This window comes from Haliotis cracherodii, unplaced genomic scaffold (assembly GCF_022045235.1).
Source record: "Haliotis cracherodii isolate W230 unplaced genomic scaffold, xgHalCrac1.p SCAF_3, whole genome shotgun sequence".
Lineage (NCBI taxonomy): Eukaryota > Metazoa > Mollusca > Gastropoda > Lepetellida > Haliotidae > Haliotis > Haliotis cracherodii.
In genome coordinates this window covers 18,987,929-19,007,879 of record NW_027266286.1, presented here as the reverse complement: position 1 = coordinate 19,007,879, position 19,951 = coordinate 18,987,929, and the positions used below count along the sequence as shown (strand labels likewise).

Here is a 19,951-nt window from a genome sequence, read left to right as displayed (position 1 = left end):
TATATGCTTATAACGAACTACGGTTATAACGAACTAAAATTAGTGGTCCCTTTGAGTTCGTTATATCCGTAGTTTACTGTAGACGTTTCAGGCTTGCCGTAAAAGGCGACACTGCTCGTCATGAGAGGCGACTAACGGGATCGGGAGGTCAGGCTCGCTGACTTCGTGCTGAAGTATGGCTTAGGGGAAGCAGCACTCGGTATGGAATGAATTGTGGTTTGGAGGTAAGCAGCGCTCGATTTGCTCTGAATAATGGCCCAGTGGTAAGCAGTACTCGTTATGTACTGAATCATAGTCTGGGGACAAGCAGCGCTTGGTATGTACTGACTTATGGTCTTGAGTGAGCATCGTTCGGTATGTTCTGAATTGTGGTCTGGGATAAGCAGCGTTCGGTATGCACTGAATTGTGGTCTGGGATAAGCAGCTTTCGGTATGCACTGAATTGTGGTCTGGCATAAGCAGAGCACGTTATTCACTGAATTGTGGTCTGGCATAAGCAGCGTTCGGAATGCACTGAATTGTGGTCTTGGGGTAAGCAGAGCACGGTATGCACTGAATTGTGGTCTGGCATAAGCAGCGTTTGGAATGCACTGAATTGTGGTCTTGGGGTAAGCAGCTTTCGGTATGCACTGAATTGTGGTCTGGGATAAGCAGCTTTCAGTATACACTGAATTGTGGTCTTGGGGTAAGCAGAGCTCGGTATGCACTGAATTGTGGTCTTGGGGTAAGCAGAGCACGGTATGCACTGAATTGTGGATGGGAAGTCAAGAATTGCTCAGCATGTGTTCATGATTTTATTGAGACAGGTGGAAATATGGAGGCTAAGCGGTTCTCGACGTGTGCAATTATAACAAGGCTAAATATTTCCAAAATGTGTTGGCGCATAGCTCCTTTCCTACTAAGGCACAGTTGGTTGTCAAAAAAATGCGAAAATTCCTAACGTGACCATGGAGTTAAAAAGTTGGTAAATAATTTATGTTGGTGTGAATATTTTAAAAATTTACATTTCACTGTCGCTGGGGCCAGGCAATGAGTATAAGCACAGCTTGGCATGTGACATCAGGGCGAGGATGAAGTTGTCCCACAAAAGGCGCAACACTTCGACACACGGAAGACATACCAATCCTGTTCACAAGGGAAAAGACGCCATGCAAGGGTGGGGTACACCGACCGGAACGATCACGGCGCCATAGTTTACTTCAGATTGGCGTTGTTATAGATGTCCGATATGCTAGCGTAGTCATCTTCCGGGCCAGCGCCAGCATTGTCGTAGACGATGTCGTCTCGTTGTTGGCCTTTCCTGTTCCGCCTCGGAGGGGCAGAAGGAGGGGGTGCTGGAGTCGGTGCCGCTGTTTCGGTGGATGTAGTAGACGCCGGCGTTATTTCTTGTGGCGATGTGTACGTGGCACTGTCAACTGTTGTCTTTTGTACAGGGATCTCGGGCTGACTGACAATGGCGGGTGTGTCGGGCTGGTTGTACGCGGCTTCAGTATAGGTTGGGTCATTGTACCAGGAACCACTGCTTCCAGTAGACTGTCGGTTGAATTCCTTCATCTTCTTCCTCTGGGACCTGTACAAAATGAGTGAGTGAATGAGTATTGTTCCAGCAATATCACGGCGGGGGACACCAGAAATGGGCTTCACACATTGTACCCATGTCGGGAATCGAACCCGGGTCTTCTGCGTGACGAGCGAACGCTTTAACCACTAGACTACCCGACCGCCCTATAAAAAGAAGAGATCGTAGACTTACTGTATGTAACAGTGCAAAAAGTCAATGGTTTATCATCTGTTAAAGTAAGATAAAGCGAGAGTCTTGCGTTGTTCAACTACTGCATTTCCATCTTGACGTTCAAACGACTGTGTTCTAGTACAAACATAATGTAACTTGCTTACCTTCTGTAGAGCAGGTAGACGAAGATGCTGCCCATGATGGCGATGACGGAGACGAGAGACGCCACGACACCCGAGAGAAGTCCCCCTACAAAACCAATACACACATTTACATTCACACTGACCTATCCATCTATATCACCACATGCATTCCATCTACATCCAACCCCTCCATTATTGCATTTACACCACCCCGACCATTCCATCTACACCACCCCTCCATCATTCCATCTACACCACCCGGACTATTCCATCTACACCACCCCGACCATTCCATCTACACCACCCCTCCATCATTCCATCTACACCACCCCGACCATTCCATCTACACCACCCCGACCATTCCATCTACATCACCCCGACCATTCCATCTACACAACCCCGACCATTCTATCTACACCACCCCGACCATTCCATCTACACCACCCCTCCATCATTCCATCTACACCACCGATCCATCATTCCATCTACACCACCCCTCCATCATTCCATCTACACCACCCCGACCATTCCATCTACACCACCCCGACCAATCCATCTACACCACCCCGACCATTCCATCTACACCACCCTGACCATTCCATCTACACCACCCCTCCATCATTCCATCTACACCACCCCGACCATTCCATCTACACCACCCCGACCATTCCATATACACCACCCCGACCAATCCATCTACACCACCCCGACCATTCCATCTACACCACCCCGACCATTCCATCTACACCACCCCTCCATCATTCCATCTACACCACCCCTCCATCATTCCATCTACACCACCCCTCCATCATTCCATCTACACCACCCCTCCATCATTCCATCTACACCACCCGGACTATTCCATCTACACCACCCCGACCATTCCATCTACACCACCCCGACCATTCCATCTATACCACCCCTCCATCATTCCATCTACACCACCCCTCCATCATTCCATCTACACCACCCCGACCATTCCATCTACACCACCCCGACCATTCCATCTACACCACCCCGACCATTCTATCTACACCACCCCGACCATTCCATCTACACCACCCCTCCATCATTCCATCTACACCACCCCTCCATCATTCCATCTACACCACCCCTCTATCATTCCATCTACACCACCCCTCCATCATTCCATCAACCCCGACCATTCCATCTACACCACCCCGACCATCCATCTAAATCATCCATATCTATCCATCTACACCACCCCGACCATTCCATCTAAATCATCCATATCTATCCATCTACACCCACCCCGACCATTCCATCTAAATCATCCATATCTATCCTTCTAAATCATCCATATCTATCCAGCTACACCACCCCGACCATTCCATCTACACCACCCTGACCATTCCATCTAAATCATCCATATCTATCCATCTACACCCCACACCGACCATTCTATCTACACAACCCTGACCATTCCATCTACACCATCCTGACCATTCCATCCACACAACCCTGACCATTCCATCTACACAACCCTGACCATTCCATCTACACCACCCTGACCATTCCATCTACACCACCCTGACCATTCCATCTACACAACCCTGACCATTCCATCTACACAACCCTGACCATTCCATCTACACAACCCTGACCATTCCATCTACACCACCCCGACCATTCCATCTACACCACCCTGACCATTCCATCTACACCACCCTGACCATTCCATCTACACAACCCTGACCATTCCATCTAAACCACCCTGACCATTCCATCTACACCACCCCGACCATTCCATCTACACCACCCTGACCATTCCATCTACACCACCCTGACCATTCCATCTACACAACCCTGACCATTCCATCTACACAACCCTGACCATTCCATCTACACCACCCTGACCATTCCATCTACACAACCCTGACCATTCCATCTACACAACCCTGACCATTCCATCTACACAACCCTGACCATTCCATCTAAATCATCCATATCTATCCATCTTCACCCCACACCGACCATTCCATCTACACCACCCCGACCATTCCATCTACACCACCCCGACCAATCCATCTAAATCATCCATATCTATCCATCTTCACCCCACACCGACCATTCCATCTACACCACCCCGACCATTCCATCTACACAACCCCGACCATTCCATCTAAATCATCCATATCTATCCATCTTCACCCCTACCCGACCATTCCATCTAAATCACCCCGATCGCACCGACGCTTTTGTTTCCCAGGACAAGTATATCACGTACCTGGTATAGCATCAGCAGCCTCATCCTTCACCGGGTCCCTCCCTTCCCCTCCCATGACGGCACCCACTCCACCAGCGGAGGCGATGGATGCTGTCGTCTTTACCACTTTGGGGGCTGATGTTGTTATGGGTTTGCTTGCACTGCACATAAAAAAATGATGCATTGTTTTCAACTATTCAGATCAAATCTTTAGCGTCCTCTTGGTCTTTGCAAGGTCCTTTGTCGCTGGCTTGGTACTATGTAATATTCACGGGAAAGAAGTGAGGTAATAGACTGAATCCAACACTATATCAGGCAAACATTAATCTAGACTTGGAATACGATAACCGTGAGGGATTTAAACAGGGGGTCGGTTAACAGAATTCTGAGTGAGTGAGTGAGTGAGTGAGTGAGTGAGTGGGTGGGTGGGTTAGTGAGTGAGTGAGTGAGTGAGTGAGTGAGTGAGTGAGTGAGTGAGTTTGGAGATTCGAACCCGTAAGCCAGCAGATAATGTTTCTGTCTTGGAATATGTTCATTTTCTACATGCCTGGTGATATCATCAATTGCTGCAATGAGTTTTTCTTTCCCTTAGCAATGGGATCTTGATCTATCTACCATCCCTGCAAATGTCTTTCGCAATTGAGAAGTCATCCTGTAGCTGTGTCCAAATTCAAACTGAATAAATAACAGTTTAACTACCTTTGCGCGTTGCTGGGTTGCGTCCCCTGTTCTGTGATGGCTGGGACGGAGCTGATGTCACGGCAAGTCATCAGCAGGGCAGCTTGGCTGGAGTTGGGACCATGGGCTGGAATAAAGTCAGAATATAGAAAACTAAAGACACTTACGAGCTTTTTTCGCATAATCAGTGGACTTTTCGTGATGATGTACCTATATGTCAGGGCTTTCAGGGACAGGTCGGAGCTGATCCTTGTGTTCAGGGTACGACACTCGCCTCCTAACAGGTTGGAGCTGATCCTTTGTTCAGGGTAGCGAACTCACCTCCTTACTTTTGTTGCAACTGATCCTTGTGTGCAGGCTACGACACTCGCCTCCTGACAGGTTGCAACTGATCCTTGTGTTCAGGCTACGACACTTACCTACTGACAGGTTGCAACTGATCCTTGTGTTCAGGCTACGACACTGACCTACTGACAGGTTGCAACTGATCCTTGTGTTCAGGCTACGACACTTACCAAATGACAGGTTGCAACTGATCCTTGTGTTCAGGCTACGACACTTACCTACTGAGAGGTTGCAACTGATCCTTGTGTTCAGGCTACGACACTGACTTATTGACAGGTTGCAACTGATCCTTGTGTTCAGGCTACGACACTGACCTCCTAACAGGTTGCAACTGATCATTGTGTTCAGGCTACGACACTGACCTACTGACAGGTTGGAGCTGATCCTTGTGTTAAGAATATTGAACTCACCTCCTTACATGTTGGAGCTGATCCTTGTGTTCAGGGCACGACCCTCACCTCCCATCACGTTGGACCTGACCATTGTGTTCAGGTTACCACACTTACCTCCTAAACGGTTGGAGCTGATCTTTGTGCAACACGTGCGTTCAGGGTGCGACACTCACCTCCTAAAAAGGTTGGAGCTGCTCCTTGTGGAATACTTGTGTTCAGGGTAGGGCTCACATCCCATTACAGATTGAAACTAAAAAACTTCTCGAAAATACTTGAGCTGAATGCGTTTTATCAGGGTACAGCATACGCACCTCTGATGAGGATAAAGCTTATCACTGTATACAAAACTCACCTTCGAATATGCCGAGGAAGCCGGTCCTGTCTGGCACGGCAGGTATCTCTGTCAGGTACGTCATCCGGATGACATTGCTACCGAGGGGTTGGGCTCCTCGTCGAGTCTTTCCACACAATTCCCCCACGACCATGAACTTCTTGGCCTCTGGGTGGGTCTTCTTCTCCATGAGAAGCATGTCCTCAGTACACAGGGTCTCGTTGCCCGCCATGTTGGTTGACAGGGCCGTAATGGCGATGGAGGAGTTTGGCTCCGTTCTGAGGACGCACTCACAAGTCATGAAGTCTCCCGCCCTCCCCGACGTGCCTCCTGGATAGCCAGGGGATGTAACTATGACGGGGCCATTCTTACTTGTAATTGCCAAGTCACATATGCCAAATGTGGAGTCATCTGTTAAAAATACATTTACATATATGGTATTACAAAACGTAAAGGTTCACATTTCGATTTAACATTACGAGTGGCTGTTTTGTTAAAACTGCTGCGAACTAAATTCGTTTCAGATGTATTGAAATGCGTTTCATTATTGATAGCTCTATTGCTTATGCAACCCGTATAACAATAACCATGTTGTGGTGTTGCGGAAATTAAAAGAATGAACGAATAAAAAACATGTTTACCCATTTGACCAGAAATATTAACAATTCAGTGGAAAACTGAAAGCTGGGAAAAATGGTGCGATTTTATCTATTTTACACACCTGGCAAACATTCATGTTCAACGGTGACGAAATTGATTGCTCGAGGACATTCTGCAAATGGCGTCTGTTCATAGCTGAGGTCACATGACTCCGCCCCATCACAAAGCGCCACCTGTTGATCTAAAGTAGCATCCCTGCGACACCTTGGCCGCCTGCTGTTACATATGCCGTCGTGAGAGTAGCCCACTGTCACATTGACGATTCTGATCTTATGAAAGGGGTCACATGATACCTTCCCCGAGACAACGGCCACTTGTCTCCGTTTCCGGTCCCACTCTTGACGCCTCCACAAGTTACTTCCGGTCCAGGCACTGGGAGGTCTCCTGGTCAGTCCGGACGCTGGCCTTCCATTCACTCCATTTACTGGACCACCCCAGTTGTTTCTATTTCTTGCCCAAGTATTCGGACGTCCTGAGCGTGGTCCGTCCTCTTCTTCCTCCTCCTCTTCCTCCTCTTCTTCCTCGTCGGGCTCCCTATACCAGCCCCGGTTACCCGTTCCCCTAGGCCTGTTACCTGCACCCATAAGACGGTTACCTAAAATTCCAAGGTTGTTACGACGCTGGTTCGGTTCCCGCTCTTCTGGCTCTTCGTCCCATAACTCCTCGTCTGGTTCTATGTAGCCCCGCCTAGCCACCACCGCCCCTTGGGGTCCCCTATAAACATAGGGCCCGAAGGATTGTGGAGTCTCTCGATCTTTGTACACGCCGTTAACAACCTGATCTGCTGAGACGTCTGTACCGTTTTGCAATGTATCGTTTAACAAAGGGGGTGTTGAGAGAAGGTTGATGCCGAATGTTGGCTGGTTTGTTGTTGTAGAAGCAAAGATGGCAGTTGTTACAGTGGTACGAGTTGGAGGAAGAGGCTTGAAACATGACACCTTCCTCAATATACCTGTGAGAAACATCACTCAGTTAATATTAAGGGTTAAGTAATGGTTATGTCTTCAACATTATGTTTGTCTGTTTGTTCTTTAACGCTGCACTCAGCAATATTGCAGCTATATGACGGCGGTCTGTAAGTAATCGAGTCTGGACCAGACAGTCCAGTGGTTGACATCATGATCCACGCAATTGGGATCGATGACATGTATCAACCAAGTCAGCAAGCCTGGCCACCCGATCCCGTTAGTCGTCTCTTACGACAAGCATTGTCGCCTTTTACGGCTAGCATGGGTTGCTGATGACCAATTCTACCCCGGATCTTCACGTTATTATCTTCAACATTAAGTTTATGGTAAAACATTTACAAGAATACAAACAATACCAAACATTCTGCGAAAAGGGTTTTATGTAGGGCATTGACGGCCGTTACTGTCACACTGATAATTCAACCCGTCAATTCCTAGATGGGAAAAAATTGTAAAATGAGATAATGTTTGTGTGTTGTTTGTTGCTGAACATCACACTTAGAAATATTAAACATTTCAGATACATCACCGTGGCCTGTAAATAATCCAGTCTGGATCAGACATTACAATGATACATATCATGTGCAACGATTTTTGTCATTGGCAAATCTTCAAACGTCCATGGAATCTGACAAGAAACAACTATACCTTTTGTTTTACCCATGTAACTGCCGGGAAAAAGAATGTATACACTTGAAAATTGGATTAGACAAAAAAAAATACTAACTTTATCAAAACATTACTGGGCTGGAAAAGGTCGCCGAGACATTTCAAACGTAATGTCTAAAACACAACTGTGATACCTGTATTAACCACATCTCCATCAAATAGCCATTTCCTTTGCAAATAAGTTGGCCGCTATGAGATATTGTTAACTGCCACAGCCTAATTGTAAGTATCTTTTCGATAACCGTCGTTCGATAACTTGTAACGTGTTTGTCTAACAGCAGAGATTAAGTTGGGAAGAGAGAGCCCCGAAGATCATCCAAGATCAGGACGACCTTCAAATGGCACCACTAAGTAAAGTAAGTGATCTGATTTTGGATGATTGACGACTCACCACACTTGACACAGCCAATACACTTTCAGTGAGTGAGTGAGTGAGTTGGGTTTAACGCCGCTTTTAACAGTATTACAGTTATATCGCGGCGTTCGAACCCACAATCAAAGGTTTCTGGCGTGCCCAAGGGACGCAACTCTGCACAGCGAATCGCGGCGCCATAGACGACTGGGCCCCCAGTGCCCCCCAAAACACTTTGAGAATGTGAACTATGCATGACAAAGGTTTCAGGACGCTGAGTTCCAAGGCTTCTGACTCCTGAACGGAACTGGCGTTCATTGGCTCTCGTAAGACGGTGCTCCGTTTTGGAGCAGACCCAGCTTATTTTGTTGCATGGTTTTTAACCATGGGCGAGACTCTTTGGGTCACCAGTATAAGAAATACACAGAACAAAAGTCAAAGTAGTGAGAAATCTAGCGTATGCTCCCCCAATAAATGCAAAGTCTGTTATATCACCTGACAAGATGATTGCTTCGGATTCCTGGGATTCCAAAGGAATCCTACAGTTTATGGTTATATGTGGTGAGAGCACAATGGTTCACACTGGGTAGGTACATACCCTGGTCTGTTAATTGCTGGCTTCTTGGTTAGGATTTCAATGCTTTCGAAGTTTCCTTTTTCCAATGACTGATGTTGGTATGAAGAATCTTGGTTTCTAACCAGGAAATATGGTAGTAAGAATTCCGAAAGGGCAAATTTCATGACAGAGTTTTCAACAGAGGTCTTGTGTTCTTTTATCCTTGTGGCCAAGGAGGTGAAGTCTCTCCAATGTCAGCCACTAACAGAGACCAAGGTATCTACCTACCCACTGTGCTATGATCACGTCATCAACCACTATTGACACCTTGATTGCCTAAATGCTTGTGTCACAATAGCCTGCGCCTTGACATCATTACACCTCCGGTGTACTTAATTGAACGTCATACCAAAAGACGATAGAGCATTAAAGGCTAAAACAAGGACTGGTCGGACTGGACTGTGTCAGATGGGGTATCCATGGTAAACTGCGGCATGATATCTCAGTGTGCTAGAACTATAAATCGGCATCAGTCCGGACTAGTACAAGCAGCCACACACACACAAACGTGCATGCTCGTCGCTTATATAGCGCAAAAATCTTGGACGCGACGTTAAACCCAATTTCACCTCACCTCACTTAATTTAAACCTCTCTTGTTAATCATATTGGCTTCATGGTCAAATTGTTGTCTCTATACATTCATCCCATCTTGCGTTGTGTAACCTTATCAGACAGACAGACAGACAGACAGACAGACTCAGTGCACTTACTCAGCTATCACCTGAAGGAGCAGGGAGTAGCTGTGAAACGTCGTGACAAAGAATAAAAGAAGTTATTTTAAATAAAAGTGTAATGTAATAATTGTTCTTCGATGTTCATATTTCATTGTTCCCTTCTTTCAACTTGAAAAGAGCAAAACGAAACTTAAAGAAACACACCCAAGATCGTTTCTATTCACCTATATGCCGATTACTATACTGACAGATCTATAAGCAAAGGGTTTGTTTGAGGATTAAATATTGTCATCAGCTTGACATATTGAGTTTTACAGCCACAAGGCCAACCTGTGTTATTTATGGGCTGCAGTTAGTCGGTAATCTGGGTGTTTCATGAGATGTCATTTCAAGGATACGGAGTTTATAAGTTGTCACAAAATATTTGGGATGTATTACATCAAAGAAACTACGTTCCCTCGTAATAATACTGACAGTTGCTTCAAGACAGCACTATACATCACAGTGTCCCGTTAGGGTAAACCGTAGCAGCTCTGTATTCTTTGATTTATGGACTAACCAGATATTTTATTAACACCGATTCTTTAACTGTACATTAGATCTTAACACACAAAAGAACCCTGAAGTGACACGTCCTCGATTGCACCACCCCCCGAGACAAGGGAGTTAACTGGCTATAAAAGTCCAGTAGAAACCGGACTTTTAAAGTCACTTAACTCCCTTGCCTCGGGAAGATGCGATTACGCGTACAGTGGATATACAGTGGAAGGTGTCGAGGATCGGCTAACCTGGTTGAGTCTGGGGCAGTCAAACTGGTGACTGAGCGCATGAACAACAATGACAATATATACTATAGTTTTCTCAGATACGCCTTCATATATAAAAGTGCTATAAAATAATATATTATTTCTCTGACATCCGTTCATTCATCAGAATGCTGTTTATATAATATGCTATGCCTCATCATTCATAACAGTGAGACCCGTGAAGATTCCGGGGTAGAATAGGTCTTCAGCAACCCAGACTTCCGTAAAAGGCGACTATGCTTGTCTTAAAAGGCGACTAACGGGATCGGGTGGTCAGGCTCGCTGACTTGGTTGATACATGTCATCGATCCAAATTGCGTGGATCGATGCTCATGATGTCAATCACTGGATCGTCTGGTCCAGACTCGATTATTTTACAGACCGCCGTCATATAGCTTGAATATTACTGAGTGTTGCGTTAAACAACAAACAAACAAACACAAATCATAACAGTGATGTTATATGAACTGTTTGATTGCCATGTTAGAAGTTGGTAAAGAGGTGTTCATTAATCAGAATGTTTTTAAATTATATACAATTTCTAGGATATGTATTCATTTTTCAGAATTATGTATCAAAAATATCTTTTCTCATATATGTGTTCATTTATAAGAAAAATGTAATATAAACTTTTGTATCATATGCGTGTATGTTCCTTTATCAGAATGAAATGATATATTATTTTATGATGTGCAATCATCATTAGAAAGATTGATCATTTCTTTTTTTCAGTCAACAGTTATTGTTTGAAGTGCCAATTTTACTGATTACTTAATAACTTAAATCTAATCTTCTTCATGCCATGTCAATCTGTAATTTCTTGTATCTCCTGTCATGCTCCTATTTGCTATATACTGAACCGTTAAAGAAACGTCACCCCAAGTAACATTGTATGAAAAGTTGTCATTTAAATATCTGGGTAATTTTTGTCAAAGTTTCTAAAATTTAACATTACCTTGTTTATAAAAACAAAGCAGATGACAATAAAACCGATCGCCCAAACATATCACGGCAATAGCCATGGTAACACGATGCAAGTGAGGTCCGTGGAAATTGAAATGCACATGCGTTCCCCCATTTCGTGCCCTATAAAAATTCACCCAGATTGGATAACATTTATTCGTTATTGAATTGCTGCCACATGCCAAGATTGACAAGAAATCAGCGTCACCAAGCTCTTGGATGTTTGCAAGCTGGACAAACCGCCAGGCAAGTAGCCAATGCATTTCAAGTCCACGTAAGGACCATATACAGGCTCCAGGAACTACAGATGACCCACCAAGCAGTGGAAGACCAAGGATCACTACCCGACGTCAGGATCGTCAGATTGTGCGACAGCATCTTCAAGATAGCTTTGTTACTGCTGCGGGAACTGCCCAACAGACCATGGGGACATACCACACCCATACCCAGGACCCATTCTGACAACACGTCATCGACGGAACCGTCTTCAGTGAGCAACACAGCACCAGCATTGGCGCCACCAACAGTGGAGAAGAGTCCTCTTCTCAGACGGAGCCGTTACTGTATATAAACAGCAGATGGCAGAGAGAGAGAGAGAGAGAGAGAGAGAGAGAGAGAGAGAGAGAGAGAGAGAGAGAGAGAGAGAGAGAGAGAGAGAGAGAGACTCTGGCGACGCCGTGGGGAACGTTATTCGGATACTTGTGTTGTTGAGAGAGACTCATTGGATGGTTCGAGCATCATGGTGTGGGGTGGAATTGGTCTTGCAAAGTGGGTCGGCCCTGTGGTCTTCCAGAACATCGGTCCAGAGAGAGGCAATGGTGTCACATCAGCTCGGTACATTGATCAAGTCTTGAGACCACACGCCATACCTAATTTGGAAGGTCGCCGCAACCACGAGTTTCAGCATGATGAAGCCCGTGTTCACACTGCGAGAGCAAAAAGACTTCATTCAGCAGAATGGCATCAGAACCACGCAGTGGCCTGCCCTCGGTCCCGATTTAAATCCCATTGAGTACCTGTGGGACGAGATTCAAATACGGCTGAATGACGTCCGACCAAGGCCGACAACTGCAGCTGAACTGCGTCAGGCGTTCCTGAGAGTGTGGGCTCAAGTGCCTATAGCCTTCATCAACCGCCTCATCCATTCCATGTATAGACGTTGCACGGCAGTCATCAATGCACATGGCGGACACACGAGATACTTACTTGTGATGCCATTTTCTTAGAGACTAGTGTTGTGTTTCACTTTAAGAACATTTGACACTTTAATGTCAACCTTGATGATCAGTTTTACCAAGTTTCATCTTTTTAATATGTCTCAAAGTATGTTTACAGTGTTTGGACAAATGAGGGTTCTCATATATCTATCCATGGTGACGTTTCTTTTTCGGCTCAGAATATATATCAAATAGGAGCATATGGAAATCTAAGAGAATTAACTGAACTTATTAAGTGATTTCCTTAGACAAGTACAAACACAAGAAAATATAAACAAGCAGAAGCAGTCCAGATTCGCCGTCACAAGCCTTCAATCAACAGAGATCAAAACAAGTCCGTCCCATCCGCACCCTCTGATCAAATTAAGCAATATTGTTTTCCAATCTTTCTACCAACGTATACTTTATCAGGTTTAATTGGCTTCAGGTCTAATTGGCCTCATCGCGTGTTCTCTATCCATCATGTAGTAACAATATTTTCTTCTGTTGTTATTAGTTTACCTTGTTTTCAATCCCATTCTTGGGTGTAAATTGTTGCTCTGTTAATCCTTAATCCTGAATAACATGTTACACCAAGGATCGATACCGAAACGTCACAATACGAGTACTATAATAAACACGTTGTTATTCATAAATTGTGTCCGCGTTGTCATCCATCAACTTCAAAACGTACAAAAATGCCCATGAAACACCACAAGAGATTCCTTTAAATGAATTCAAAAGTAACTTCAAAGCAGTCATATTTCACTAAAGTACAGCTATCGATCAATTACAACCTTCTACATATCACAGCTTTGTTTTAGTGCTGAATCATTTAAAATTTATTCATTGAATATTGTTTTCAAAGTCAATTCTGCGTACGCTGTCAGCTTGGATTGATAGATGTCATCCGCACCTGGGAACTAACGTATTGCCCAAAACAAGATTCAGTACACAAAATGAGGGTGTATCGGTTGTGTCTCAGTTGTTTCTCAACTCACTCGTGCAGTGTACTCGGTACGGTACTCTACCCGAACACCCTGCATCAACATTATTTGATAGTGAATCAGACCGCCTCCGTTGTCTAGTGGTAGAGGGTCCGCCCAGAGATCCCCGGCCGCGTCATACCAAAAGACGATAAAAGATGGTACTTGTTCTTACCTTGTCTGGCGCTCGGCATTAATGGGCTAAAACAAGGACTGGTCGGCTCGGAGTCAGTATGCTGTGTCTGAGTGGGGTAGTCATGTTAAACTGCGGCATGGTATCTCAGTGAGCTAGCACTATAAATAGGCATCACTCCGGACTAGAACAAGCAGCCACACAAACACACACACACATGAACGTCGCTATAAAAGAGCAATAATCTTGGACGCGACGTTAAATCCCGTTTCACCTCGCCTCACCTGATAGTGTATCATAAACACATGATTATGATACAGTCGTAATCGTACTATCGACTCTGCTTTATGCAGAGATGTCTATTGGATGTGGAAAGGGTTTTGTCGCTTTATTTACACAATCTTTTCACACACAACTAATTGGTTCTCATTCTCTTCGTGTCTATGTATAAATACTTCTACTACTAAAGATAGTAATCTTGTCATTCTGAGGGCACTGGTTATATTAACTGAATCAATCAAATTGTTAAGATTGTACCGAGAGTGAAGCCATTCTTGGAGATACCACAACCGAAGAAGAAATAAAACGTTCAATAAAGGCATTTAAGAGTGGCAAATCAACGGTCTCAGACGGCATTCCAGCAGAAGCGTTAAAAGTAATAGATGACATTTTATAACCATAGTAAGTTTTGTTGTTAAAACACATTCTTACAACAGGCCATTTCCCAGATGCATGGAATAAAGAACTTATTATACCATGATTTAAACAGGGATGTAAGGAGAATCTAGATAATTACAGATGGATTACTCTGCTTGATACGTTAGGATAAGTGTTCACCTCGATTATTAATACCAGAGTAAAAGTTTGGTAGAACTACATTCAGCCGTACCTGAGGCACAGGCTGGTTTCAGAGATGGGTATTCCACAGTTGAAAACATTTCTATTTTAAATACGTTACGTCATAAGTACCTAAGGCTAAAAAACAAGGAAGGTCCTATTGTATTTTTATAGACTTTAAAACAGCATTTTACTGCGTGGATAGACGTAAATTACTTTTTCAGAACGGTTACCTCGGTAAATTATTTAAATTGTTTTAAAGTACATAGAATAATGTAAAATCATGTGTCAGATTGCACCATGCCAATTTTGCATTTTCGCTCTCTTCCTCTAGAGGCGTTAAACAAGGATGTATGTTGTCGCCGATTTTATTAGTGATGTACATTCAACAATTGTTAAAAATGACCCGAGTGGTGTTTTTGGATACAGTACTATTGAAGAAACCTGTCTGTTATTATTTGCTGACGATGTTAGGCGATACAGTTGTAAATCTTCAAAGAAAGATATATATATATATATATATATATATATATATATATATATATATAGAGAGAGAGAGAGAGAGAGAGAGAGAGAGAGAGAGAGAGAGAGAGAGAGAGGAATATTTGGTTTGTGAACAGGGTTTCATAGTTTACACATGTTTTTGTTGCACGACTAATTGATTCCCATTGAGTTTATGGTTACATACTAGTACTAATCTGCCTCGAGGAGATCCGGGTTAGAATAGATCTTCAGCAACTCATGCTTGTTGTATGGCGACCTTGCTTAAATCGGGTGGCCAGGCACGGTGCCTTGGTTGATGCATGCCATCGTATCCCATCGTATCTTGGATCGATGCTCATTATATGAATCACCGGATTGTCAATTTACACATCGTCGGGACATATCGAATATTGCTGATTACGGCATATAACAACATTCACTCACTCACCTAATTACAAATGCATACTGTCGATGTGCATACCTACTCACTGTACACAGATATACGTAATGTTATGTTTACAGTACCTGAAGCTATAAGAGAATGACATATGGAATGATTATGGAATAGCAAACAGTTTTCCGCGACGCACCTCGGGAGCTGATACAACAAGCTTGTATACCGCAAATCATGATCACACATTACGTTCATGAAACGTGAACACATGAACAGGCTATAGTGTGACATATCGGTTTCAAATTGCCCATAAATATTTGGAATACAGACAGTTCCATATCTGCCACAGTTACTGTGAGTTATGACCGTTACTGCGTGTTGAGGACTTATTACAGGCTGTAGTGACAATGGCACCGTTGGTGATTACACCTCAGTACACGATTGACGTGTGCTGCACGTGCCCGAGGGCAGCGCCCCGGGAAAGATATGTTCATATCACTCAATGACCCCGACACTCTCGCACGGCCTCATCATACTCCGCCACACCCCAAATACGACGTTTCAGTACAGCGGCCAGTACTGTACAAGAATACTTTACGAATAAATCACCTTGTCGTCACCCAAAACGAGCAACACTTGATTGATAGATTTCTCTTTTTTTCTTGTTCTTGAACACACTGAATTGAATTGTCTCACGGCGATTCATCAATCTGTCCTTTTAATATCATTTATACAGTACTACACACTCTAATAAAATATTCCCAGACGGATCTTTTCCTTATATCTGGGGGAAAAGCATTATTTGTCCCATCTTCAAGTCTAGTGATCCCAACAATTATAGAGTCATATCAATGATAGACTCTATGTGCAAGATATTCACTTTTATTTTAAACGTCTCTGGTGTCATTAAAATAATATAATGACATGGGCTAGACATATCAAACATATTCTACTTCAGTTTTGGTTTGGTTTCGTATGGATTAGCCAGAATGTTGGGGGTATTAACATTTTTACAGAATATTTAAAATAAGACTTCTTGATACTGTAAAACAAAAACTGGTATTCTACTCAACACTCTTCTCATAAATGTGCCACCTATGTGTTAAAATATACACTTTTACACGTGGAAACATATCTGTGCATTGCTATTCCTTTGCATTTGAGAATTTGTTTCATAAGATTTGTGGTGATTGTAGACTTATGACAAAATGTACATAGAAGACGATATTCATGTTTTGCTTCTATGTGATTCATAACCTCTATTAGAAAAATTATATTGATAATTACATCAGAAATGACAGTGTAGTAAACATATTCATAAATATTATGAACACTCAAGATACATAAACAATAAATTATCCTTGTTTATACCTACTTAATGAGCAAATAATAAGCAATATGTTCAATGCCAATTAATATACATAATTTTAAAGAATACCTCATATGGTATGTGTGTCTGTGCTATATATGTGTATATGTCTTTGCATATACTTGTCAACCTCATACAAAAAAAACTACTAATTGCACCCCTGCGTACTTTTTCCTATATATGACCGCCTCCGTGGACTAGTGGTAGAGCGTCCGCCCGGAGAGCGGAAGGTCCGGGGTTTGATGCCCGGCCGCGTCATACCAAAAGACGTTAAAAGATGGTACTTGTTCTTACCGTGTCTGGCGCTCGACATTAAGGGGCTAAAACAAGGACTGGTCGGTTCGGAGTCAGTATACTGTGTCTGAGTGGGGTATTCATGTTAAACTGCGGCATGGTATCTCAGTGAGCTAGCACTATAAAAAATACAAGCAGCCCGACAAACACGTGCCTGCACGTCGCTATATATAAGTGCAATTATCATGGACGCGACGTTAAACCCAATTTCAGCTCACCATCTCCTACATATAAATAGAACACAGTTTGTACACTACTTTAATGAAATAACACAGTTTGTACACTACTTTATAACGAAAGAACACAGTTTGTACACTACTTTAATGAAAGAACACAGTTTGTACACTACTTTAATGAAAGAACACAGTTTGTACACTACTTTAATGAAAGAACACAGTTTGTACACTACTTTAATGAAAGAACACAGTTTGTACACTACTTTAATGAAATAACACAGTTTGTACACTACTTTCACGAAAGAACATAGTTTGTACAATATTTAAATGAAAGAACACAGTTTGTACACTACTTTAATGAAATAACACAGTTTGTACACTATTTTAATGAAAGAACACAGTTTGTACACTACTTTAATGAAAGAACACAGTTTGTACACTACTTTAATGAAAGAACACAGTTTGTACACTACTTTAATGAAATAACACAGTTTGTACACTACTTTAATGAAAGAACACAGTTTGTACACTACTTTAATGAAATAACACAGTTTGTACACTACTTTCACGAAAGAACATAGTTTGTACAATATTTAAATGAAAGAACACAGATTGTACACTATTTTAATGAAAGAACACAGTTTGTACACTACTTTCACGAAAGAACATAGTTTGTACAATATTTAAATGAAAGAACACAGTTTCTACACTACTTTAATGAAAGAACACAGTTTGTACACTATTTTAATGAAAGAACACAGTTTGTACACTACTTTCACGAAAGAACATAGTTTGTACAATATTTAAATGAAAGAACACAGTTTCTACACTACTTTAATGAAAGAACACAGTTTGTACACTATTTTAATGAAAGAACACAGTTTGTACACTACTTTAATGAAAGAACACAGTTTGTACACTACTTTCACGAAAGAACATAGTTTGTACACTATTTAAATGAAAGAACACAGTTTCTACACTACTTTAATGAAAGAACACAGTTTGTACACTATTTTAATGAAGGAACACAGTTTGTACACTACTTTCACGAAAGAACATAGTTTGTACAATATTTAAATGAAAGAACACAGTTTCTACACTACTTTAATGAAAGAACACAGTTTGTACACTATTTTAATGAAAGAACACAGTTTGTACACTACTTTCACGAAAGAACATAGTTTGTACAATATTTAAATGAAAGAACACAGTTTCTACACTACTTTAATGAAAGAACACAGTTTGTACACTATTTTAATGAAAGAACACAGTTTGTACACTACTTTAATGAAAGAACACAGTTTGTACACTACTTTCACGAAAGAACATAGTTTGTACACTATTTAAATGAAAGAACACAGTTTCTACACTACTTTAATGAAAGAACACAGTTTGTACACTATTTTAATGAAGGAACACAGTTTGTACACTACTTTAATGAAATAACACAGTTTGTACACTACTTTCACGAAAGAACACAGTTTGTACACTACTTAAAATGAAAGAACACAGATTGTACACTACTTTAATGAAAGAACACAGTTAGTGCCTCATCTTTATACTAGTAAAGCCGACAAATAGCGTGTGTTACTCAGTCACCTTGTCAGATACACGACACAAGTATAGCCATATATATTTATTCAACTATAGTACTCAATCGAAAAGAACAACGGTACATATTCTAAGTTTACTACATTGTGTGAATGCCAGATTTAGGCGATGTCACTCAATTTCTCAATTTCACCTGCAACATTTAAACATACATGTACCTGTCAAAATATCTACCCCTAGGCGTCTTAAAACTCCTGTCCCCCGCATTGAAGGGAACAACTTCACAGTGTTAATCCCCGAGTGAATAAGTTTTAGAGTAGATTCAAGTATATTGTAATAGTTATAAACTCGATACCGCAACAAGAAATGTAAGTACATTAGGCATAACTCACCTGCAGCGCCCCCAACAGACACAATGGCCGCTACACAAAACCAAAAGGCGGTGGATCGCATGTTGCACCTGGAGATGTGCACTGCTACTGCGACACTGACAAGGCTTGGCGTCACGATAAGGACAAAGACAGCTCTGCATTGCCTGCCTTCCTCGTACGTGACGATACTTTCCCGACAGGCGATTAGCTGTGACTCCAGTGAAGACAATGATGATCTATTCATCATTATCTCATCAGTCACTGTCCTGCTTGAAATGACGGGCAAAGTTGTATATTTTAGAATGTTCAGGTAAGGTGAGCCGTGACCTGATTACAGGTGCGCGGTGTCGCCAGTTGACGCAAGAGGTGAAGTGTGCTGACCAGTAAGTCTAATTTAAGAAGACACAAACCGTCACGTTCTAACAGGTAGACGCAAACCGTTACACACTATTAACCCGGCATAAGCCAATACAGACCCAGAAGGCACCAATAGTTACATAGGAACCATGAAGACACCAACAATATTTCACTGTCCGTAGTCGTGACCAACTGGATAAATACCAACAGTTACACAACACCGGATAGACACTAATAGTTACACAC

At 42.6% G+C, this 19,951-nt stretch overlaps 1 protein-coding gene across 1 annotated transcript; it reads right to left on the bottom strand.

Annotated features, from left to right (window-relative positions):
• Window positions 1-1,194: 1,194 nt before the first annotated feature.
• On the bottom strand, window positions 1,195-19,595 carry LOC139473649 (uncharacterized). Its single transcript, XM_071256328.1, has 7 exons — window positions 19,370-19,595; window positions 6,570-7,460; window positions 5,870-6,259; window positions 4,802-4,907; window positions 4,124-4,263; window positions 1,897-1,981; window positions 1,195-1,570 (listed from the first exon to the last, which is right to left on the bottom strand). Exons 1-7 carry the CDS (start codon window positions 19,593-19,595, stop codon window positions 1,195-1,197), a joined length of 2,214 nt encoding a protein of 737 aa, XP_071112429.1.
• Between the last annotated feature and the right edge of the window lie 356 nt (window positions 19,596-19,951).